Raw genomic sequence first — 20,533 nt, forward strand, 5'->3', positions numbered from 1 at the left:
AAGGGCACTAAACTTCTTAAATTTTCACAGGGAGATAAAGTACTTGTACTGCTACCCACTTCCAGCTCTAAATTAATCGCCAAGTGGCAAGGGCCGTTTGTGGTCACACGACGAGTCAGTGATATCGATTACGAGGTGGTCGAACGCTCTGGTTACGGGGGGCGATCATCTCTCAGCAAGCCAGCTCCTCGACATCCGGCACCTCCAACGTGAGTACTCAGACGTGTTTTCGCCCCTGCCTGGTCGTACTAACCTGATCCAGCACCATATCGAGACTGAACCGGGCGTGGTCGTTAGGACCTGGCCGTATTGCCTACCTGAACACAAGAAAAAAGTGATTCAGGAAGAATTGAGTAATATGTTGAAAATGGGAGTAGTAGAAGAATCCCACAGCGACTGGGCCAGCCCGATTGTCTTAGTACCTAAGACAGACGGCTCGGTCCGGTTCTGTGTGGATTATTGCAAGGTGAATGCTGTGTCGAAATTTGACGCTTAACCAATGCCGCGTATTGACGAGTTGCTCGAACGGTTAGGTGCTGCTCAATATTACTCGACATTGGATTTAACAAAGGACTATTGGCAGATCCCCTTATCTCCAATATCCCGCGAAAAAAACAGCCTTCACTACGCCGTTTGGATTGCACCAATTTGTGATGCTTCCGTTCGGGCTGTTCGGGGCACCGGCAACGTTTCAGCACCTAATGTATAAAATACTCGGCCCTCACACAGCATATGCCGCTGCTTATTTAGACTACATCATCATTTACAGTATTGGCAGCGGCATATGCAACATCTGAGAGCGGTATTGTCAGCTCTGAGACGGGCCGGGCTCACGGCCAACCCACGGAAGTGTGCAATTGGGCGAGTGGAGGTAAGGTATCTGGGAGAGTATGTGGAGATGTAAGCGTGATCGAACACCCAATAAGGGGGGAGAGCATGCTAGGAGCCCGGCGGCTAATCAGCAGGTCAATAAGAAATGATAAATAACACCTGTCTTTCTAGTGAATGGGCCGGAGAGACTCCCTTCTTAAGGAGAACAGGAGGAGCAGTCGGGAGTGGAGAGAGCACACACATGCACAGACACAGCCTGCAAGTGGTGTGCATTAAATAATAAAATATATTGCTTACCTGATATCACCGACCCTGTCTTCTTCTTCCCACACAACAACGAACTTTACTACAATGACCAAAATTACTTTTGTGATCAATTATGTAAGAAACGCTGAAAACAGGACACTTTCAATTTACCATAACTTCTATGTTAAGCGGCTTTGACACAGTTTACATTGTAAAAGCACTAGATATATAAAGATGAATTGAATTGAATCATCTTAAATGTGTACATGTTAATGGACCAAACAAAATATGATCTGATTTATTTTACATTTAATGTGCATCAAAATTACAGTGTGTGTAGCCAATGTTTCCAGTGTCTTTCCACTTTTCAGCTTTTGATGAGAGTTTTTAAGACTTAATGAAAACTAATGTTTTATTTATTTCAGACCTAATTGAAGAGAATGAGGGGATTAAGAGGAGAAACATCATGTCAAAATTGAGGAAAAAAATCATTTACAGACTGAAGTTATTTTAAAAAGGAGGGACAAGAATTGTTTCACCTGCACTCAGTGTGGAAAGAGTTTTGGAAGAAAAGACGATCTTAAGATTCACATGAGGATCCACACTGGAGAGAAAACATTCACATGCACTCAGTGTGGGAAGAGTTTCAGCCAATCATCAAACCTTAATTTACACATGATGATTCACACTGGAGAGAAACCATTCACATGCACTTAGTGTGGGAAGAGTTTCATCCACTCATCATCCCTTAATCAACACATGAGGATCCACACTGGAGAAAAAACATTCACATGCACTCAGTGTGGGAAGAGTTTCATCCACTCATCATCCCTTAATCAACACATGAGGATCCACACTGGAGAAAAACCATTCTCATGCACTCAGTGTGGGAAGAGTTTTGACTGCTCATCACATCTTAATAAACACATGAGGGTCCACACTGGAGAGAAACCATTCACATGCACTCAGTGTGGGAAGAGTTTCAGCCAATCATCATCCCTTAATAAACACATAAGGAACCACACTAGAGAGAAACCATTCACATGCACTCAGTGTGGGAAAAGTTTCAGCCAATCATCATTCCTTAATCTACACATGATGATTCACACTGGAGAGAAACCATTCTCATGCACTCAGTGTGGGAAGAGTTTTGACTGCTCATCACACCTTAATAAACACATGAGGGTCCACACTGGAGAGAAATCATTCACATGCACTCAGTGTGGGAAGAGTTTCATCAACTCATCATCCCTTAATCAACACATGAGGATCCACACTGGAGAGAAACCATTCACATGCACTTCATGTGGGAAGAGATTCAGCCGATCATCATCCCTTAAAAAACACATGAGGATCCACACTAGAGAGAAAACATTCATATGCACTCAGTGTGGGAAGAGTTTTAGCCAATCATCATTCTTTAATCTACACATGATGATTCACACTGGAGAGAAACCATTTCCATGCTCTCAGTGTGGGAAGAGTTTCATCCGCTCATCATCCCTTAATCTACACATGATGATCCACACTGGAGAAAAAAAACCTTTCACCTGCACTCAGTGTGGGAAGAGATTCATCCACTCATCATCCCTTAATCAACACATGAGGATGCACACTGGAGAGAAACCATTCACATGCACTCAGTGTGGGAAGAGTTTTGACTGCTCATCACACCTTAATAAACACATGAGGGTCCACACTGGAGAGAAACCATTCACATGCACTCAGTGTGCGAAGAGTTTCAGCCAATCATCATCCCTTAATCTACAAATGAAGAGCCACACTGGAGAGAAACTATTCACTTGCACTTAAGCCGCGGTCACACTGGACTTTTCTCCCATAGACTTCCTCTCATACAAACATGAAGGCTTCAGACTGGAAATACAAGTTTGTGCGTCAAGTTTTGCAGTTCACTGCCTTAAAAAGTTCAAGCTTGGTGAACTCTGACCTGCGAAATCACATCACCTGACTGTGTAGGACCAATTGAAGATCAAAACAAAACCTCTCTGGACAGAAATTTAAAATATGGACCAATCGCTCACTTTTTTTAATGTCTAATCATCTTGTTTAATCCCGTCCCTTTTTGCAGTGCTGTACAACAGAGTTTTGCTTGCTCAAACTCTAATGTGACCGCAGCTTCGGTGTGGGATGAGTTTCAGCAACTTCTCAGACCTTAATCAGAATCAGACTGAGCTTTATTGCCAGGTATGTTCGCACATACAAGGAATTTATTTTCGTGACAGAGCTTCTACAGTGCAACAGAATTATAGAGACAGGACAATAAGCAGATAATAAATATATATAAAAAAACAGTAAGTAGTGAATGCAAATATTCAAATAGACAAGTGTATGTAGAGCTATATTACTATTACTATATTCCTATATACAACGTTATATGTGCAACTGTATGTGCAAATTGGCATGTAAAGTGTGTTGTTAAAAAGTGTAAATGTGAGTGTATAGCAAGTAGTGATGTTGGTTCCACAGTTATTATTATCAAGTGTTCGTGAGATGGATTGCCTGAGGGAAGAAACTGTTTTTGGGTTGGGCTGTTCTGGTGCGCATTGCTTTGTATCGTCAACCAGATGTTAAAAGTTCAAAGAGGCAGTGTGCTGGGTGTGAGGGGTCCAGAGTAATTTTTGCAGCCCTTTTGCTCGCTCTGGATAAGTACTTCAGGAGTTTGACAGAGGAGTCCTTTGAAGTGCAGTCATTCATGTACAGGGAGAAGAGCAATGGGGAAAGAACACACCTCTAGGGGGTGCCAGTGCTGATTGTGCAGATACTGGATGAGAATTTTCCCAGCTTCACCAGCTGCTGCCTGCCCGTTAGGGAACTGTTGATCCACTGACAGACAGAGGTGGGCACAGAGAGCGGAGTTATTTTGGGCAGGATAAGTTTTGGAATGATAGTGTTAAAAGCCGAGCTGAAGTCAACAAACAAGATCCTCACATAGGCCTGGGCCTGTCTAGGAGTTGCAGAACATAATGCAGTCATATATTGACTGCATCATTCACAGACCTGTTTGCTCTGTAGTCAAACTGAAGAGAGTCCAGTGAGGGTTCAGTGATGTCCTTCAGGTGGGCCAGCACTAGTTTTTCAAAAGACTTCGTGACCACCGATGTCAGCGCCACCGGTCTGTAGACATTTAGTCCTCTAAGTTTAGGTTTCTTTGGGATGGGGATGATGGTGGAGCGTTTGAGGCAGAAGAGCACATCACACAGCTCAAGTGATCTCTGTTGAAGATCAGGGTGAAGATGGGGACCAGTTGGTCAGCACAGGATTTTAAACAGGCTGGTGTTATAAAATCTGGGCCTGTTGCTTCTTTCCTCTTGTTTCCTGAAGACCTGGCACACATAATCTTCACTGAACTGAAGTGCAGGTATGGGGGAGACGGGGGTGATGGAGGTGTTAATAGTGGCGTGAAGAGCAGTTCAGAGTGGGTATGGGGGTTTTTCTTAAACCAGCAGTAAAACTCATTCAGGTTGTTTGCAAGTCATTTGTTGTCTACAGTGCTGGGAGATGGTGTCTTGTAGTTTGTGATGTTTTTTAAGCTTTTCCACACGGATGCTGAGTCGCTGGTAGAGAACTGTCTCCTTGGTTTCTCAGAACGTGACGTGGTTGTCTAACTTTTACAGTGAACCACGGTTTGTCGGTGTATGTGAGTTGAGTCCTGGGAGGAATGCACCGGTCTTCACAGAAAATGATATAAGATGTTATAGTCTCTGTGAGCTCATCCAGATCGTTTGCAGCAGCTTCAAAAACACTCCAGTCAATGAGGTCGAAAAAAACACATGAAGACCCACACTGGAGAGAAACTATTCACATGCACTCAGTGTGGGAAGAGTTTCAACTGATCAGCAAACCTTAATGAACACATAAAGATCCACACTGGTGTGAAAGAGTATATGTGCTTTGAGTGTGAGAAGACTTTTATTACACCTCCAAATTTAAAACCACACCAGACGATTCACACTGGAGAGACTGTACAAGTGTTCAAACTGTGACAAGAGGTTTAATCAGTTAACACATCTGAAAACACAAAAGAGGATTCACACTGGAGAGAAACCGTACAGATCTGATCAGTGTCTACAGAGTTTCGCTCATTCGAAGAAACACATGGACAAAAAGTTTCACACGTCATGAACGCAGCAAAACATTTTCTCATTACACAGGATTTTTCATGTCTAAATAATGTTTAAAAAGGCTGAGTGACGGTATACTGTTTTCCAACTCTGCAGTAGGTGGGGTTGTAAATGTGTTGCGCTCCTCGAGTTTACTGTAAACACAATGATGGCGCCTAAGAGAAGAACAGTTTCATAAACATCTAGCAAACAGCACCTCTGCGGATACATCTGTGCTCCACTCTCCAGTGTATTTATGTAGCTAATGTTGTGGATACTGTTCTCTGTCTGACTCCGTGAATGAGAAACAAATCACTGGAAAGACACCGCACATTAAAAAAGGTGGAGCTCCAGGACAGCTAGTTTGCTGCATACTGGGGCCCCTCGTTTAGAAAGCCCATTCAATTGTCCTGAGTTGCATCTTTTAATAGTAAAGTTTCCTTACTTTTAGGTTCAAGATTTTTTCTAGTTTACTACATTCACTTTAAGTAGAACACAAACTTGATTAATATTTTATGATTTAGGCAGAGCGACAGGTATTAAGTTTTATAATATTAAGACACTTTGATGGAAAGGGAAAATAAGACAGCAGTATTACTAAGTCTGGATGCCGAAAAAGCCTTTGATCGGGTCAACTGGGAATTTCTTTACCAAACTTTGGTTAGATTCGGCTTCAATAAACATTTTGTAAATATAATTAGATCTCTTTACCAACAACCTACAGCTAAAATAAAAATTAATGGGTCATTATCTCCATCGTTTAGTTTACAAAGAGGAACTAGACAGGGCTGTTGCCTTAGTCCCACATTATTTGCTGTTTATATTGAACCCCTGGCCCAGGCAATCCGTCAACATGAACAAATACAAGGCATTACAATAGGACATAAAGACCATTTAATTAGTTTATTTGCAGACGATGTCTTGATCCATTTAACAGATCCTGAGACTTCCCTCCCTGTACTGATGGAGTTCCTCGACGAATTTAACTTCTTTGCTGGGTACAAACTAAATATTGCGAAGACACAACTTTTGTCATTTAATTACAAACCTTCTGAGGAAATCAGACATAGATATAATTTAAAATGGGACATGAAAGAAATAAAATATTTAGGGGTGATTATTACAAAAAACCTGAGTAGTCTGTACGGTGCAAACTATAATGTGATTAACCAGAGTATTAAAAGCGATATGGAACGGTGGTCTACCTACCCATTGGATTTTGCTAGTAAGATAAACGTCATCAAAACAAACATATTACCTAGACTACTATACCTATTTCAAGCCCTGCCAATAGAGATACCTAAACATCAGTTTATAATCTGGAACAAACTTATTTCCAGGTTTATTTGGGATGGAAAGAAGCCTAGAATAAGATACACAACACTCCAGTTGTCCAAGCAAAAAGGAGGAATGGCCCTGCCGAATCTCAAAGATTATTTTTACGCAGCTCAGTTCCGTCCACTTTTTCTTTGGTGTAACAACAATTATTTTGCCAGATGGAAAGAAATTGAGACATATACGGCGGGTTATCAGATTCAGTCAATTCTTGGAGAAAAAGAAATCCCTTCGGTAGTCAAAAGTCAATTGGATTCAATAACCTCTGGAGCAGTGGAGTTTTGGTTTGAGTTTACTAGACAATTTAAATTAAGCAAAGACCAAAAAGTTCTTCGATGGATAGCCTTTGACACTCAATTTAAACCAGGTGAAAGCGACGCCACATTTAAGCAATGGGCAACAAAAGGCATTAGTGCAATATGTACAGTATTGGAAAACAAGGAATTACAGACTTTCCAAACACTCAAAGAAAAACTTTCTCTTACTAATCGAGACTTATTTAGGTTTATACAATTCAGAGATTATTTTTACAGAGAAATAAAAATGGAAACGTCACACGAAATTAGCCCAGTTGTAAAGATTATGATGAATGCTTACAAATCAGATAGTAAATGTGCAAAAATAATCTCTAGTTTTTACGTAAGTATTATGGAAAGTAAGACCAACTCAACATTATACCTTAAATCAAGGTGGGAAAAAGAATTGAATGTAGAAATTCTACCAGAGGTATGGTTAGATATGTGCGAAATTCAACATTCCTCCACAAGCTCACAACAACTGAGGGTATTCAATTGGAAGAATTTGGTACGATTCTTTATAACACCTAAAATCAGCAGTAAAGCTTCTTCTACACCCCAGCAATGTTGGAGAGAATGTGGCTGCTTAGAAGCACACCATACACACATTTTTTGGGGATGCGAAAAACTGAAGCCATTTTGGAATGATGTGCACTTAACCTTAACAAAGGTGCTTGGGTATGAGATTCCATTTACATGTATTGTCCTGTACTTGGGTCATATTTCACTGGTTACACTTCAGGAGGATCGATACCTGGTAAAAATACTCCTTACAGCAGCCAGGAAAACCATAACCAGAAGCTGGTATAAGCCTGATTCACCTAAACAACAACAATGGCTTGATGTAATTCAGGAAATAAGGACATTGGAACATATGACTGGTGTGTTACGTTTGAAGGTGGACTTGTATGCCAAAAGATGGCAAAAATGGATAATTTACATTGACAAATCATTAGGGACTGGCTCTCAGACTGTACTCGCTTAAGTTTCAGACATATAAGTCAACTGTGCCTATTCTTATGTACCCAATTGCCTTCCTTTTTGTATAAACCATGTTTTTTTTTTTTTTCTCTTTTTATTTACTTATTTATTTTTCTACAGTATTCTTAACACAGGCTCTGTTTCTATCTTATTTTATTTATTTATCTATTATTGTTTTGTTGTTGTTGTTTTTTTTTTATTGTTCTAGTTATTTGCTTGTTATTGAAATGGCTTGTCAAATCTGACTCAAATTAGCCTTTTCTACTATTTGTAATATTGCATTTGATTGTAATCAATTATGACCTACTAAAAAATCAATAAAAATTAAAGTTAAAAAAAAAAAGACACTTTGATGATCCAAGGACTCCAGATTGGAGTTTGTGGTAAATCCTGATTGGATGCCTATTTACTCATTAATGGATATATAAAAGTTGTTTAGCTAGCTAACCCAGGACGCTATGACTACTCGGAAGTCCTCATGTCAAGACCTGCCATCTCATTGATTCTTTAACCTTATGGTTTTGTTTTGCATTACTTATATTATGTAGTTAAAGTGTTGTTGTGATTTATATCCTAAGTTCTTTATCTTCATTATTATCCCTAGACATTTGTTGGTTGCTTTGATTAATTGTTCTATGAGTTACATTTTATAATAAATAATTTGCGTTCAGGCTATTTTGTTGGCTCATCTCTCTTTTATCTTTAATGACTCAAACAGGCGGGTCATAACACTTTGTAAAATGTGTCCCGTTGTATCCGAGATCTTGTCCTTTCAGTGAGGACCATAGGTGAGAGTAGGAACGTAGATTGAGCAGTAAATAAAGAGTAAAGAATATTAGTAAAGTAATAAGTAAAGAATATTACCTTTCATCTCAGCTCCTTTACCACAACAGACAATCACATCAACTGCATTATTGCTGCCGCTGCACCGATCCATCTTTTAATCTCACATTCCGTTCCTCATAAAAAAGGACTCCCCTTCAAACAAGATGGCCACCTTTTTCCAGTCAAATTCTGACTTAGAGGAGCTGTTTCTTTCCCTGTCATGTCACACTCAGCAGCAAACTGTCCCACTGCATGCTGAAGGTTATTATTAAAATGATTTATACTTTTGAGATCAGCATCGAAAATAACATTTACAAAATGAAATGAATAAGTGATGTTTTATAAACAAATTTCGGTAGGAGCATGATTAGTGTTTGACGAGGCTAATTCATCACACACACAATCATTCTATTATCCAATCAGCTCAAGAGCAAACCCCTATAAATAGTCAAACACGTCATACCTCTGTTTTCTCTCGACTTCAGCGTTGGCACATGTTGGAGAAAAGGAATTTATTTTTATTATTGGTTTTATTATTTTTTATTAGAAAAATGTTTAGACTAACAACAGATTAATCAATCTTTCTCTTTTGTATTATAAAACATCTTGACCAGACAAACTTCCTTTTTTTTACTGTGCTGCATACTTTTTAGAAGAACTGCTGACAAGTGGAAAAGCAGAATAAGAATAAATTGAGGGTGGGGGCCTTTGTTCCAGAACTATAGTCTAGACATGTCACAAGTTGTCCTGATGCTTGTAGAAGTTGTGAAATATATTAAAGATGCACGGAAGTGTTCAGTTTTGGTATGTAGAGAAAGGTTACAGAAAGAGGAAGTAATGTCCAGGGGTTGCAAAGAGCCAAGGGACTGCAGAATGACTGATAAGTGACGTTAAACCAAAACTCCACCTGTTAAGGTCAGAAGGTAAATCAGGATTTAGCAGAAGATTGTCTCAAGTAGGGAAGGTATTACTGTAAATGGTGTTTAACTCTTGAAAGGTCTCCTCATCAGCTCGGCTAGCTCAGTTGGTAGAGCATGAGACCCTTAATCTCAGGGTCGTGGGTTCGAGCCCCACGTTGGGTGTTTCTGTTGCCTCTCTCTCTCAGCAAACTTTCATTAGGGTTCATATAGCAGACCTTTTGAAACAAAGTTCCGCCTTTCTACCACTGTAGGTGACTTCTTACTAAGTCTCTGTGGTGCAATCGGTTAGCGCGTTCGGCTGTTAACTGAAAGGTTGGTGGTTCAAGCCCACCCAGGGCCGAATTAGGCATTTTGCTGCCTTGCAACTGCTAACACGTGCACTGGGCATATATCCAGGGCCACATTCTGTCCAGCGTTACAAGATGAAATCAGGATTTAGCAGAAGATTGTCTCAGGTAGGGAAGGTATTGCTGTAAACGGTGTCTAACTCTTCAAATGGCTCCTCATCAGCTCGGCTAGCTCAGTCGGTAGAGCATGAGCCTCTTAATCTCAGGGTCGTGGGTTAGATCCCCACGTTGGGCATTTCTGTTACCTCTCTCTCTCTCTCAGCAAACTTACATTAGGGTTCATATAGCAGACCTTTTGAAACAAAGTTCCGCCTTTCTACCACTGTAGGTGACTTCTTACTAAGTCTCTGTGGTGCAATCGGTTAGCGCGTTTGGCTGTTAACTGAAACGTTGCTCGTTCAAGCCCACCCAGGAATGAATTAGGCATTTTGCTGCCTTGCAACTACTAACATGTGCACTTGACACAGATCCTGGGCCACATTTTGTCCAGCGTTACAAGATGAAATCAGGATTTAGCAGATGATTGTCACGGGTAGGGAAGGTATTACTGTGACTGGTCTCTAGCTCTTGAAAGAGCTTCATTTCAGCCTGGCTAGCTCAGTCAGTAGAGCATGAGACTTTTAATCTCAGGGTCGTGGGTTCTAGTCCCACGTTGGGCGTTTCGTTACCTTTCTCTCTCTCAGCAAACTTACATTAGGGTTCATATAGCAGACCTTTTGAGACAAAGTTTCGCCTTTCTACCACTGTAGGTGACTTTTCCCTAAGTGTCTGTGGTGCAATAGGTTAGCGTGTTCGGCTGTTAACTGAAAGGTTGGTGGTTCAAGCCCCCCCAGGGATGAATTTTGCATTTTGCTGCCTTGCAACTGCTAACACGTGCACTGGGCATATATCCTGGGCCATATTCTGTCCAGCGTTACAAGATGAAATCAGGATTGAGCAGAATATTGTCACGGGTATGGAAGGTATTACTGTAAACGGTGTCTAACTCTTCAAATGGCTCCTCATCAGCTCGGCTAGCTCAGTCGGTAGAGCATGAGCCTCTTAATCTCAGGGTCGTGGGTTAGATCCCCACATTGGGCATTTCTGTTGCCTCTCTCTCTCAGCAAACTTTCATTAGGGTTCATATAGCAGATCTTTTGAAACAAAGTTCCGCCTTTCTACCACTGTAGGTGACTTCTTACTAAGTCTTTGTGGCGCAATCGGTTAGCGCGTTCGGCTGTTAACTGAAAGGTTGGTGGTTCAAGCCCACCCAGGGACAAATGAGGCATTTTGCTGCCTTGCAACTGCTAACACGTGCACTGGGCATATATCCAGGGCCACATTCTGTCCAGCGTTACAAGATGAAATCAGGATTTAGCCGAAGATTTTCACGGGTAGGGAAGGTATTACTGCAAACGGTGTCTAACTCTTCAAATGGCACCTCATCAGCTAGGCTAGCTCAGTCGGAAGAGCATGAGACTCTTAATCTTAAGGTCGTGGGTTAGATCCCCACGTTGGGCATTTCTGTTGCCTCTCTCTCTCAGCAAACTTTTATAAGAGTTCATAAAGCAGACCTTTTGAAACAAAGTTTCGCCTTTCTACCACAGCTAACACTTGCACTGGACATAGATCCTGGGCCTCATTCTGTCCAGCGTTTCAAGATGAAATCAGGATTTAGCAGAAGATTGTCACGGGTAGGGAAGGTATTACTGTAAACGGTGTCTTTCTCTTCAAATGGCGCCTTATCAGCTAGGCTAGCTCAGTCGGAAGAGCATGAGACTCTTAATCTTAAGGTCGTGGGTTAGATCCCCACGTTGGGCATTTCTGTTGCCTCTCTCTAACAGCAAACCTTCATAAGGGTTCATATAGCAGACCTTTTGAGACAAAGTTCCGCCTTTCTACCACTGTAGGTGACCTTTTACTAAGTCTCTGTGGTGCAATCGGTTAGCGCGTTAGGCTGTTAACAGAAAGGTTGGTTGTTCAAGCCCACCCAGGCACAAATTAGGCATTTTGCTGCCTTGCAACTGCTAACACGTGCACTGGGCATATATCCAGGGCCACATTCTGTCCAGCGTTACAAGATGAAATCAGGATTTAGCAGAAGATTGTCACGAGTAGGGAAGGTATTACTGAAAACGGTGTCTAGCTCTTGAAAGAGCTTCTCATCAGCCCGGCTAGCTCAGTCGCTAGAGCATGAGACTCTTACATTCACATTTACATTTAGTCGTTTAGCAGAAGCTTTTATCCAAAGCGACTTACAAATGAGGACAAGGAAGCAATTTACACAACTATAAGAGCAACAATGAATAAGTGCTATAGGCAAGTTTCAGGTCTGTAAAGTCTAAGAAGGAAAGTATTAGTAGTATTAGTATTTTATTTTATTTTATTTTTGTACAGTTAGTGTGATATCCAGAGAGGCAATTGCAGATTAGGAAGTGAAGTGGAGACTTAATAGTTGAGTTTTTAGTCGTTTCTTGAAAATAGCGAGTGACTCTGCTGTTCTGATGCAGTTAGGGTTCATTCCACCAACTGGGCAGATTAAGTGCGATTGTTCGCGAAAGTGATTTCTTCCCTCTTTGGGATGGAACCACGAGGCGACGTTCATTCACAGAACGCAAGTTTCTGGAGGGCACATAGATCTGCAGAAGTGAGTGCAGATAAGAAGGAGCAAGGCCAGAAGTCACTTTGTAGGCAAACATCAGAGCTTTGAATTTGATGCGAGCAGCAACTGGCAGCCAGTGCAAACGGACTAGCAGTGGAGTGATATGTGCTCATTTAGGTTCATTGAAGACCACTCGTGCTGCTGCGTTCTGGAGCAGCTGAAGAGGCTTGATAGAGTTAGCTGGAAGCCCAGCTAGTAAAGAGTTGCAGTAATCCAGTTTGGAGAGATCAAGAGCTTGAACAAGGAGTTGAGCTGCATGTTCAGATAAGAAGGGTCGGATCTTTCTGATGTTACAGAGTGCGAATCTGCACGATCGAGCAGTTCTGTAAATGTGGTCAGAGAAGTTTAGTTGGTCATCAATCGTTACTCCAAGGCTTTTCACCATTTTGGATGCAGTAATGGTTGCCCCATCCATCTGGATTAAAAAGTTATGGTGTAGAGTCGGGTTGGCAGAAACTACAAGCATTTCTGTATTTGCGAGGTTCAGCTGAAGATAATGATCTTTCATCCAGTGTGAAATATCCAACAGGCAGGCTGAGATTGAAGAAGATTTCTATTCTCTCAGTGTGAAGTATTTTCTAAGTGTAAAGCAGTTAATTTTCTCTTCACAAAATGTATGTAGTGTTTGCAGCAAACATGCCATCCTGTGTTAAAAATAAAGTGATATGTCTGTGTAAGATGAGTATGCCTGCACAGGAGCAACACTAGGAGAAGGCTGAGTGACTGATTGTGTAGAATAACTGAATATGTAAAGCACTGATTATATATGTTAAATACTTGAAGGTATGTATGATACCTTGTATGAAGGTATATGTGTCAGAAGTTGGAATGAGTAACATATTATCAAGTTATTATCCTATCATAACAATGTATGTAAACACTTAGTTCCTTTGCATAAGTTGCATCTATGGAGAGAGAACTTTGGTGTCAAAACAGTTGCTGACATAGACCTGTAACATCTCTGTTGACATGAGCTAGTGGGCTGAGAGCCAAGAATAGCAGGACCCCTTAGACTAAAAACCTATTCAAAAATGGTCAAGAGTGAAAAAGAGACTTAGGGGTGTGTCAAATAATCCTGTATAAAAATTGTAACAAACACAGATATTTCAGAAGGTGTCCAGGAGAGACTTCAGAATGCTCTGGGGTCTGCTCTGCTCTTTCTCGGCTTTATTATGGAGAATAAAGTCTATTTTCTGATATTCAAAACCTCTGGTCTAATAATTTCTAATTTATAAGACGTCGAATTTACGACAAATGGCGCCCAACGTGGGGCTGGAAAGAGACGAACGGGTGACACTGGACATGCTGGGGCTTGGAGGAAAAACACAAATATGTGGCCACTGTCAGGGATCTGATCAAGGCAAACAGAAGACACAAATGCAGGTCCTTCACAGTTTATTCAAATATAAGCAAAATAGCAAACTCAGAGGGGAAAAAGGTTCTTCAACAAAAACAGCTCCGGAGAGGAAAATTAGATGTTCAATAGCTTCAGTATGGAGGATTCTCAAAAACTTCCAGAGGGAAAAAACTTAAACGTAAACTCTCCGTAGAGGAAAAAAGTCTTAGAAAACTAAAGTCAGAAAAAAGGGAAAAAAGTAACAAAATTGTCCAAAAAATCCAACAAAAAAAACAAGGAACAAAAACCTCTTCGTAGAGAGGACAGGCTTCTCCCAGAGGGTGTAATAATAGGTACCGCCGGCAGGGGGCGATACCGCTGGGTTGCGTTTCCTGGGCCGCGACACCCGCGAGGAAGAGTGAGCGCTGCGGGGCTGGAGGAGGACGAAAAATGGATAGCTGAAGCGGAGAGAAGAGACAGGCGAGCAGCAGGAATGAAACTAAACAGGAACGGGCCTGGTAGCAGAAAAAGGCAAAATCAAAGATGTAGACCGGGATTCAGAAACAACAGGAAAAAGGCTGACTGGACAGGACCGGGAGATCGAGGGAAACACGAGAAGGGCAAACAACAATCTGACACAGGACAGCGCTAAGGGAAGGAATAAATAGAGGGAGAAATCAAGAAGAACAGGTGAGTGACATTAACTTAATAACGTAATAGCTTAAACAGGAGGATGGGCGTGGAATTAGAGAGTAAACAGAAGGCATGTGGCGGAGGATCAAAACAAAACATGCTAGGGAAAGGCACATAGATAATACAAACAAAACAACAACAACCAGTGGCCCAGATGATCAAACCGAGGACATGACAGGCCACAATAAAAAACGGTAAGCAATTTTAAGCTTATACGTTTGTGTTTTTTCTGCCAAGGACCTGCTTGTAACGGTAAAAAGTCACTTGAACTGTTTCTCCAGCTATAACGAACTACAAGTAAAACTAAAAAAGTAAAAGTAAACATAAAAAAGGAAACAAGGGTTTTGAATACCAGAAGATTGTTATTTTGCATGCAAATGATCTGTGTTTTCCTAAGAGGGCCTTGATGGATAGGATAAACGTTAACTAGTAACTGTTACTCATGTTTGGGAAATTTTTAATAATGAAGAATATGCATAGAGCATTTATAAGTTTTAAGAGGAAGTTCTTAAAGTGTGGTGACAGTTAAGAGATTAAAACAGATTAATAAAGTAGAAAGAAGCGCGCAAAGACCTCGGAGTACCCGTTCTGTTTTAATAATGATAAATATTATTATTCAGGAGGTTGGGGGAAAAAAGGCAAAAACCCTGTAAAATGCTATTTTTACTGAAGAGCAGTAAAGAGAGGAGCAGAAGTAACAGGTCACTCAAGAGGAGTGTAGTATAGTGTATTTATTTAATTGTAAGTATTTGTGTATTTGTCTGTGTTGGACTGAAGATACTGGTATGCAGAAGCTACCACCCTTGCTCTAGAGAGACTAGAATAGAGGTGAGGTTCAGGTTACACAGCGTAAGAGATGAGTTAGGATGAGTGAGAAGTATGATTGTGTTTAGAAGTATGGTTGCAATAAGAGTGAGTTTAAAAGAATTATCATTGTTATATTATAAGATAAAAAGGACTGCATATGTTGTGTGATTTAAGAACAATAAGATAGAGAGTGATGCAGTTTAGGGAAGAGATTTTGATACAGAGGAGGATTAAGCCTTATAAGATTAATTGAGATCATATTGCATTTGAAAGACACAGACTAAAAACAAGAATATACTAGTTAAACATTTTTCTGAATAATCTCTGTGTCTTTGAAGTGTTTTTAAGTATGAACTAGGCTAAGAGGGGACTGAAATTCCTGACATGTTGACAGTCTGGAAGAAGGTCTGGTTCAGGAGTGGTAAGAATCTGTCTATTTTAAGAACAAAAGTTACACAGGACAGATAGAAGCTAAAGAGTAAAGATATATTATAAGGTATTAAATAAATAGTAATATTATAAAGTAATATAAGGTAAATGAAATAAGGAATTACCAATGATAGAATTAGATTTAATAAACAGAGTTGTGTAATAAAAAACGCAACTAGAAGATATATTAATAAATATTAAGAAATAAAAAACTGAAGCATAGAAATTACTATATATGGATATAAATATTTATATTGATCAGGAAATAAATTTCAGTATGAAAAAAATAGATAAGTTAATAATTTGAGTAAATAAAGAATAAGAAGAAAAAACTTTAATGAATATTGATTAATTGAAGAGTTAATGATCAAATGTTTAAGGAAAATAAGTTTAAAGAAAAATGAATTAGGAAAATCTATGAGACAAAAATGCTCATTTTTGAAAGGGAAAAGAAGCATAGGAAAATGGAGAAAAAGGAAGTCCAAACATTGTTTAATGGAATAAAAAGAGAAGATGTTTAAAAATTTATATTAAACAGATAAGATAAAAATTACAAAAAACAGTAACATTTTGAAGAAAACAAGATTTAGCTTTAAAAGATAAAATTATGTTTAAGTGCACTAAAAAATTGTTGTGGCTTAAGTTGACTTGTCATCTGTCTTAAAGTCAGCTACAGGCTGTCATTGTGAGCCAACAGCTATTTGTAGTAAAAGCAGTGAGTTAGATATAAAGCATAGACACTGAGGAGACATTAAAGAACATCATAGTGAGTTCAAAAATGTTGTAGTTAATATTTTATGTACTTAAAAAGTGATTGAGAATTACAAATTGCATTTCTGTTAGAAAAAAATGCTTTAAGTAAACAAATATGTGGAGTTAAATTAGTACTATGAACTCTAAGCTATTGCAGTAAGGATTTTGAACAGTTATATCAGATGTAAGCACCATGTAGTGCTGGTGAATTAAAAACAGAAATGTTAGAGAAATTACATAATGTAAGATTTAATGTAACTAGTGAGGAAGCACTAGAATAAATTAATAAAAATAAGTGAAGCACAATCTGAAGCCAAAAAACAAATTTATTATAAGGACATTTAACAAATAGAAAATTAAGCATATTTACATATGATAAAAATTATTGAGAATTAGAAAAAATAAGTTGTTAAACAGCAAACAAAATAAATAAATTAATGAATTAATAAAAACAAATTGGATAAAAGGAGTCTTTATTTGATGAAGGAAAAAATGGGAAAGAAGAAAAAAAAAGAAAAAAATAAGATTTATTAAGTCATGAGCTAAATTCTATATATATTAATTAAGAGGACATAGGGATGAACTTTGGGGGACTGTAGTCTCGTACCTACCAGACATCTCTAAGTGTACTGGCAAATGGAAAGGTGTGTGAAAAAACACAAAGAGCAAAATGGCTGTGGACACTTGTGACATGAACTTTATGCCCAGGATTTACTGAGGACTGAAAAAGCTACATTTGTTCAGAGACATTCAAAAGAGACACTAACAAGAGACTGATGAACTGATCAAAAAGAAAAAACGCTCCACCAGAACTTTACATCAGCTGAGTCAAAGAAAGAAGCCAGCCCAAAGAGATAGGGGGAAAAACTGTGCCCTGATATGAAGAAATGTCAGGACACCACAGAAGCACCAATCTGTGAGCTAGTTGTCTCAGGTTGCGAGGGGGGATAGTCTGACAGTCCACCTCAAAGTAGCTCCTATAGTCCAAATTAAGTTCAAGCATTACAGAAGGAAAATTAAGAACAAAAGTGTAGCTACCCATTCTTGTATCAAATCAGACTCCTGTCAATTTGAGAGAAATTATTACCATGCAAATATTTAAGTAAGAAAAAGTGTTATAAGGAAATTCTACAGTGAAACTTTAAATGTGTAATGTTGAAATTATAAATTATGATGAATGTTAAATAATTTAGGTTTAAGTTTTAATAGGTTTAATCATAAAGGTCCTTAAACATAGAAGGATAAATTACAATGCAGGAGACTAACTAAAGAAAAAGAAAAAGCTTTTGATAAGGCAATAATATCTAAGCATAATCTTATTGTGAATGACCTAAATCAAGATTGGATATTGAAAACTGGAAAAATTCAAATCTAGAAAAATGATTTATAGTTAAAGGAAAGATTGAAATAACAATTTGAAATAAATTCACAGGACATAAGGTCAAAAAGTAACAGTTCTAAATTACTATAAGAAAAATTGAAAGAGAAAAGTGTTTAAGAAAAAGATAATGTTTTACATGAAAACATATGTGAAGAATAATTAGAAGAAAATATTAAGGAATAATAGTTAAAACAGAGCAAAAAGGAACCTACAAAACATACAGTAAGTTTTAGTCAGCTGATAAAAAAGTGCATCAAAATTGTATGAACAACAATTGAGGGGAATGCCTTAGGAAATAATTGTCAGCCCAAAGAAAATAACTCAAAGACAAAAAAGGAATTAATATATAGATCAGAAAATAAATTAGTAAAGGAAAGAAGTGTCAAATTCCAACTAAATGATTGTCATTACAGGACTGAGATGCAGATGAAATCAGCCAGCATAGTCAGGGTTAAAATTAAATCAGATGTAGATCTGCCCAGAAAGAAAAACACTAGATGCTGAAATAGGTATAAAACTCCATTGAAAAGTGTAAAAATAGGAGCATTAATAGAAACATTTACTGTAATAAACAATCTCTCCTAGACATTTCTATTTAAATTTAAATTTAAGAGTAATAAATTATAAGTAACTAATAATATTTAATTGAAGTTAATTTGATAATTAAAATAAATGGTTAATCAAGACAGATAAAAGAGGCTTAATTTTGATAATATGATTTAAGAGCAATCAATAGGAGAAGATTTTCCAGTTCATATTGTTTGTGGAGATATGTTCTTTTGGATGGTAAATGTATTACTATTAATGTATGTATTATTATTAAGTGCTTAGTTTCTATTGAGTTTATTTTAGGTAACTACCAGAGGAGGGTAGAAACTTGTTTGTACTTGTGCAGCTTGATGACTAGCAAATACTGTATACACCAGAACGCATAAGGGTTATAATAAGGGAGAAGATCTTAGGATGGACACTGTCACAATATGTGGATGATTGAATTATCTACAGCTTCACAAAGATCTAGTTCAATTAAAAGACTTGGCTGGAGACCAGTGCTCCAAACAGTGAGAGATGATGACTGTTTTTGGTGGTGACTGGATAGAGAATTATTCCGTAAACAAGCACAGTTGAGAAACTATGATGAGTAGATGATTAGAGATGGTACCAGAAGCAAATTATGAAGCAGGAACAGTTATTCATTTGTGACGAAAGAAGTACTTCCAAGGATTTGAAACACCAGCAGAAATAAGTTCATAAAAGGTTTGCATTCATAAAGTAATTAAAATCAAAGTTAAAAAGTGATTAATAAATAAAACCATCTAAATGAAAAATTGTGAATAAAGCAAAAGAGAGAGTAATTGTATTATGCTCAATTACCAGAAATGGCTGAAAGAGATGAAGATGATCCATCAAGGCCAACGCTCAATGAAATATGTGAAAATAATAAACTTAATGGGTTTAATGTGTTAACAAGTGCATTGGTGAATGATGGCATGGAAACTGACAGAAACAGGCATCTAACACCGCATTGCATGAACTACTATTGGGTCGACCCTTGCAAGAAACCACATGAAACTTTGCATAAAACCTTGCATATAATCTCACCTATAACCTTGCACATAACCTCTTGGAATGGTTTGTGTAATGTGTAAAGCGATATCTGTGCAGGAAACCAGAAAGGAGTCATGTGAGAGAGCAGTGATACAAGGTCCAATTGGTCCAGCTGATCGAGTCTATCTGTGGATGTTCTGGAAAAAGGAGAGAGCTCAGGAGGAAAGGACCATATCTGGATGAGGGCAAATCCAACAGCTGCCAAAGTGGATGCCATTAATGGGGTACCAATGCCTCAAAGGAGCGAAAGGAAACAACTCCAGCAAGGGAAAGCTGACCGGAAACAGAGGAGCCTGAATATTACAAAGCTCTAAACTACTAAGTGCAACGTGTGGAAGGAGAAGTTAATCAGAACAAAGTAAAGAGTGATTCTGATAATATGCCTGAATACCACATACAGAAGTGCCACAAGTCAAGGGATAATGAATGCACAACTGCAGATTTCAAAACTCAGACTCTTAACCACACATCTCCATCAACATCTATTAAAGTCAAGTGAAGATGCTGATAGCTTAGAAGAAGAGAAACAAGGATGAGCAAAGATCAAGATCAACATTTGATACTTTTTATGTTTGTATATTGAATTTGTTTGCATATTGCTTTTATGGTTCCTATATATAATATCACTTCAGTATATTCTACATGAGTGTGAAAACCAGCAGCTAGCACTGAACCAACTGAATACTTATGCTTAAAACATTGTTGTCTTTGATGTGTTAAGAGAAAAAAACAGAGTACAGTCTTTTACTTCCTTCAAATCAAAAGAGAGGGGAGATGTTCGGCTGGACTTCTGTCAAAGTACAGTGGCATAATCTAGTTAATTCATAACAGATATGTGGCTTATATCAGTCACTAGATAGAGGTAATTAAGAGAACTGGATTATGAAATTGCACTTTGGGTTAAAAGACAATAAAATTAAGACTAAAGTCTTAAGAGGAGGGATTGAAGAAGATTTCTATTCTCTCAGTGTGTAGTATTTTCT

The 20,533-nt window shown here is 38.6% G+C and overlaps 3 protein-coding genes and 1 non-coding gene across 5 annotated transcripts in view; 2 read left to right on the forward strand and 2 right to left on the reverse strand.

The window, feature by feature from the left end:
• The window catches only part of LOC108183924 (uncharacterized), a 667,181-nt gene that overhangs the window by 417,130 nt on the left and 229,518 nt on the right, over nt 1-20,533 (reverse strand). The window lies entirely within an intron of this gene.
• Nucleotides 1-20,533, forward strand: part of LOC110439424 (uncharacterized) — a 326,082-nt gene that overhangs the window by 227,116 nt on the left and 78,433 nt on the right. Inside the window, exon 3 of one of the 2 annotated variants that reach the window (XM_068219855.2) lies at nt 1,503-8,483. The exons of the other annotated variant lie outside the window; for it this stretch is intronic. Coding sequence (XP_068075956.1) covers nt 1,837-2,889 — 1,053 coding nt within the window. The 5' untranslated portion in view covers nt 1,503-1,836 and the 3' untranslated portion in view covers nt 2,890-8,483. Of the gene's footprint in view, nt 1-1,502; nt 8,484-20,533 lie in introns of those variants that run through there. 2 annotated transcript variants of the gene reach the window in all.
• Nucleotides 1-20,533, reverse strand: part of LOC110439432 (uncharacterized) — a 215,198-nt gene that overhangs the window by 149,773 nt on the left and 44,892 nt on the right. The gene's annotated exons all lie outside the window — the stretch shown is intronic.
• Nucleotides 11,087-11,160, forward strand: trnan-guu (transfer RNA asparagine (anticodon GUU)). The gene has a single exon. It is a non-coding gene; the product is annotated as a tRNA-Asn (tRNA).

Source organism: Danio rerio, chromosome 4 (genome assembly GCF_049306965.1).
Source record: "Danio rerio strain Tuebingen ecotype United States chromosome 4, GRCz12tu, whole genome shotgun sequence".
Classification (NCBI taxonomy): Eukaryota; Metazoa; Chordata; class Actinopteri; order Cypriniformes; family Danionidae; genus Danio; species Danio rerio.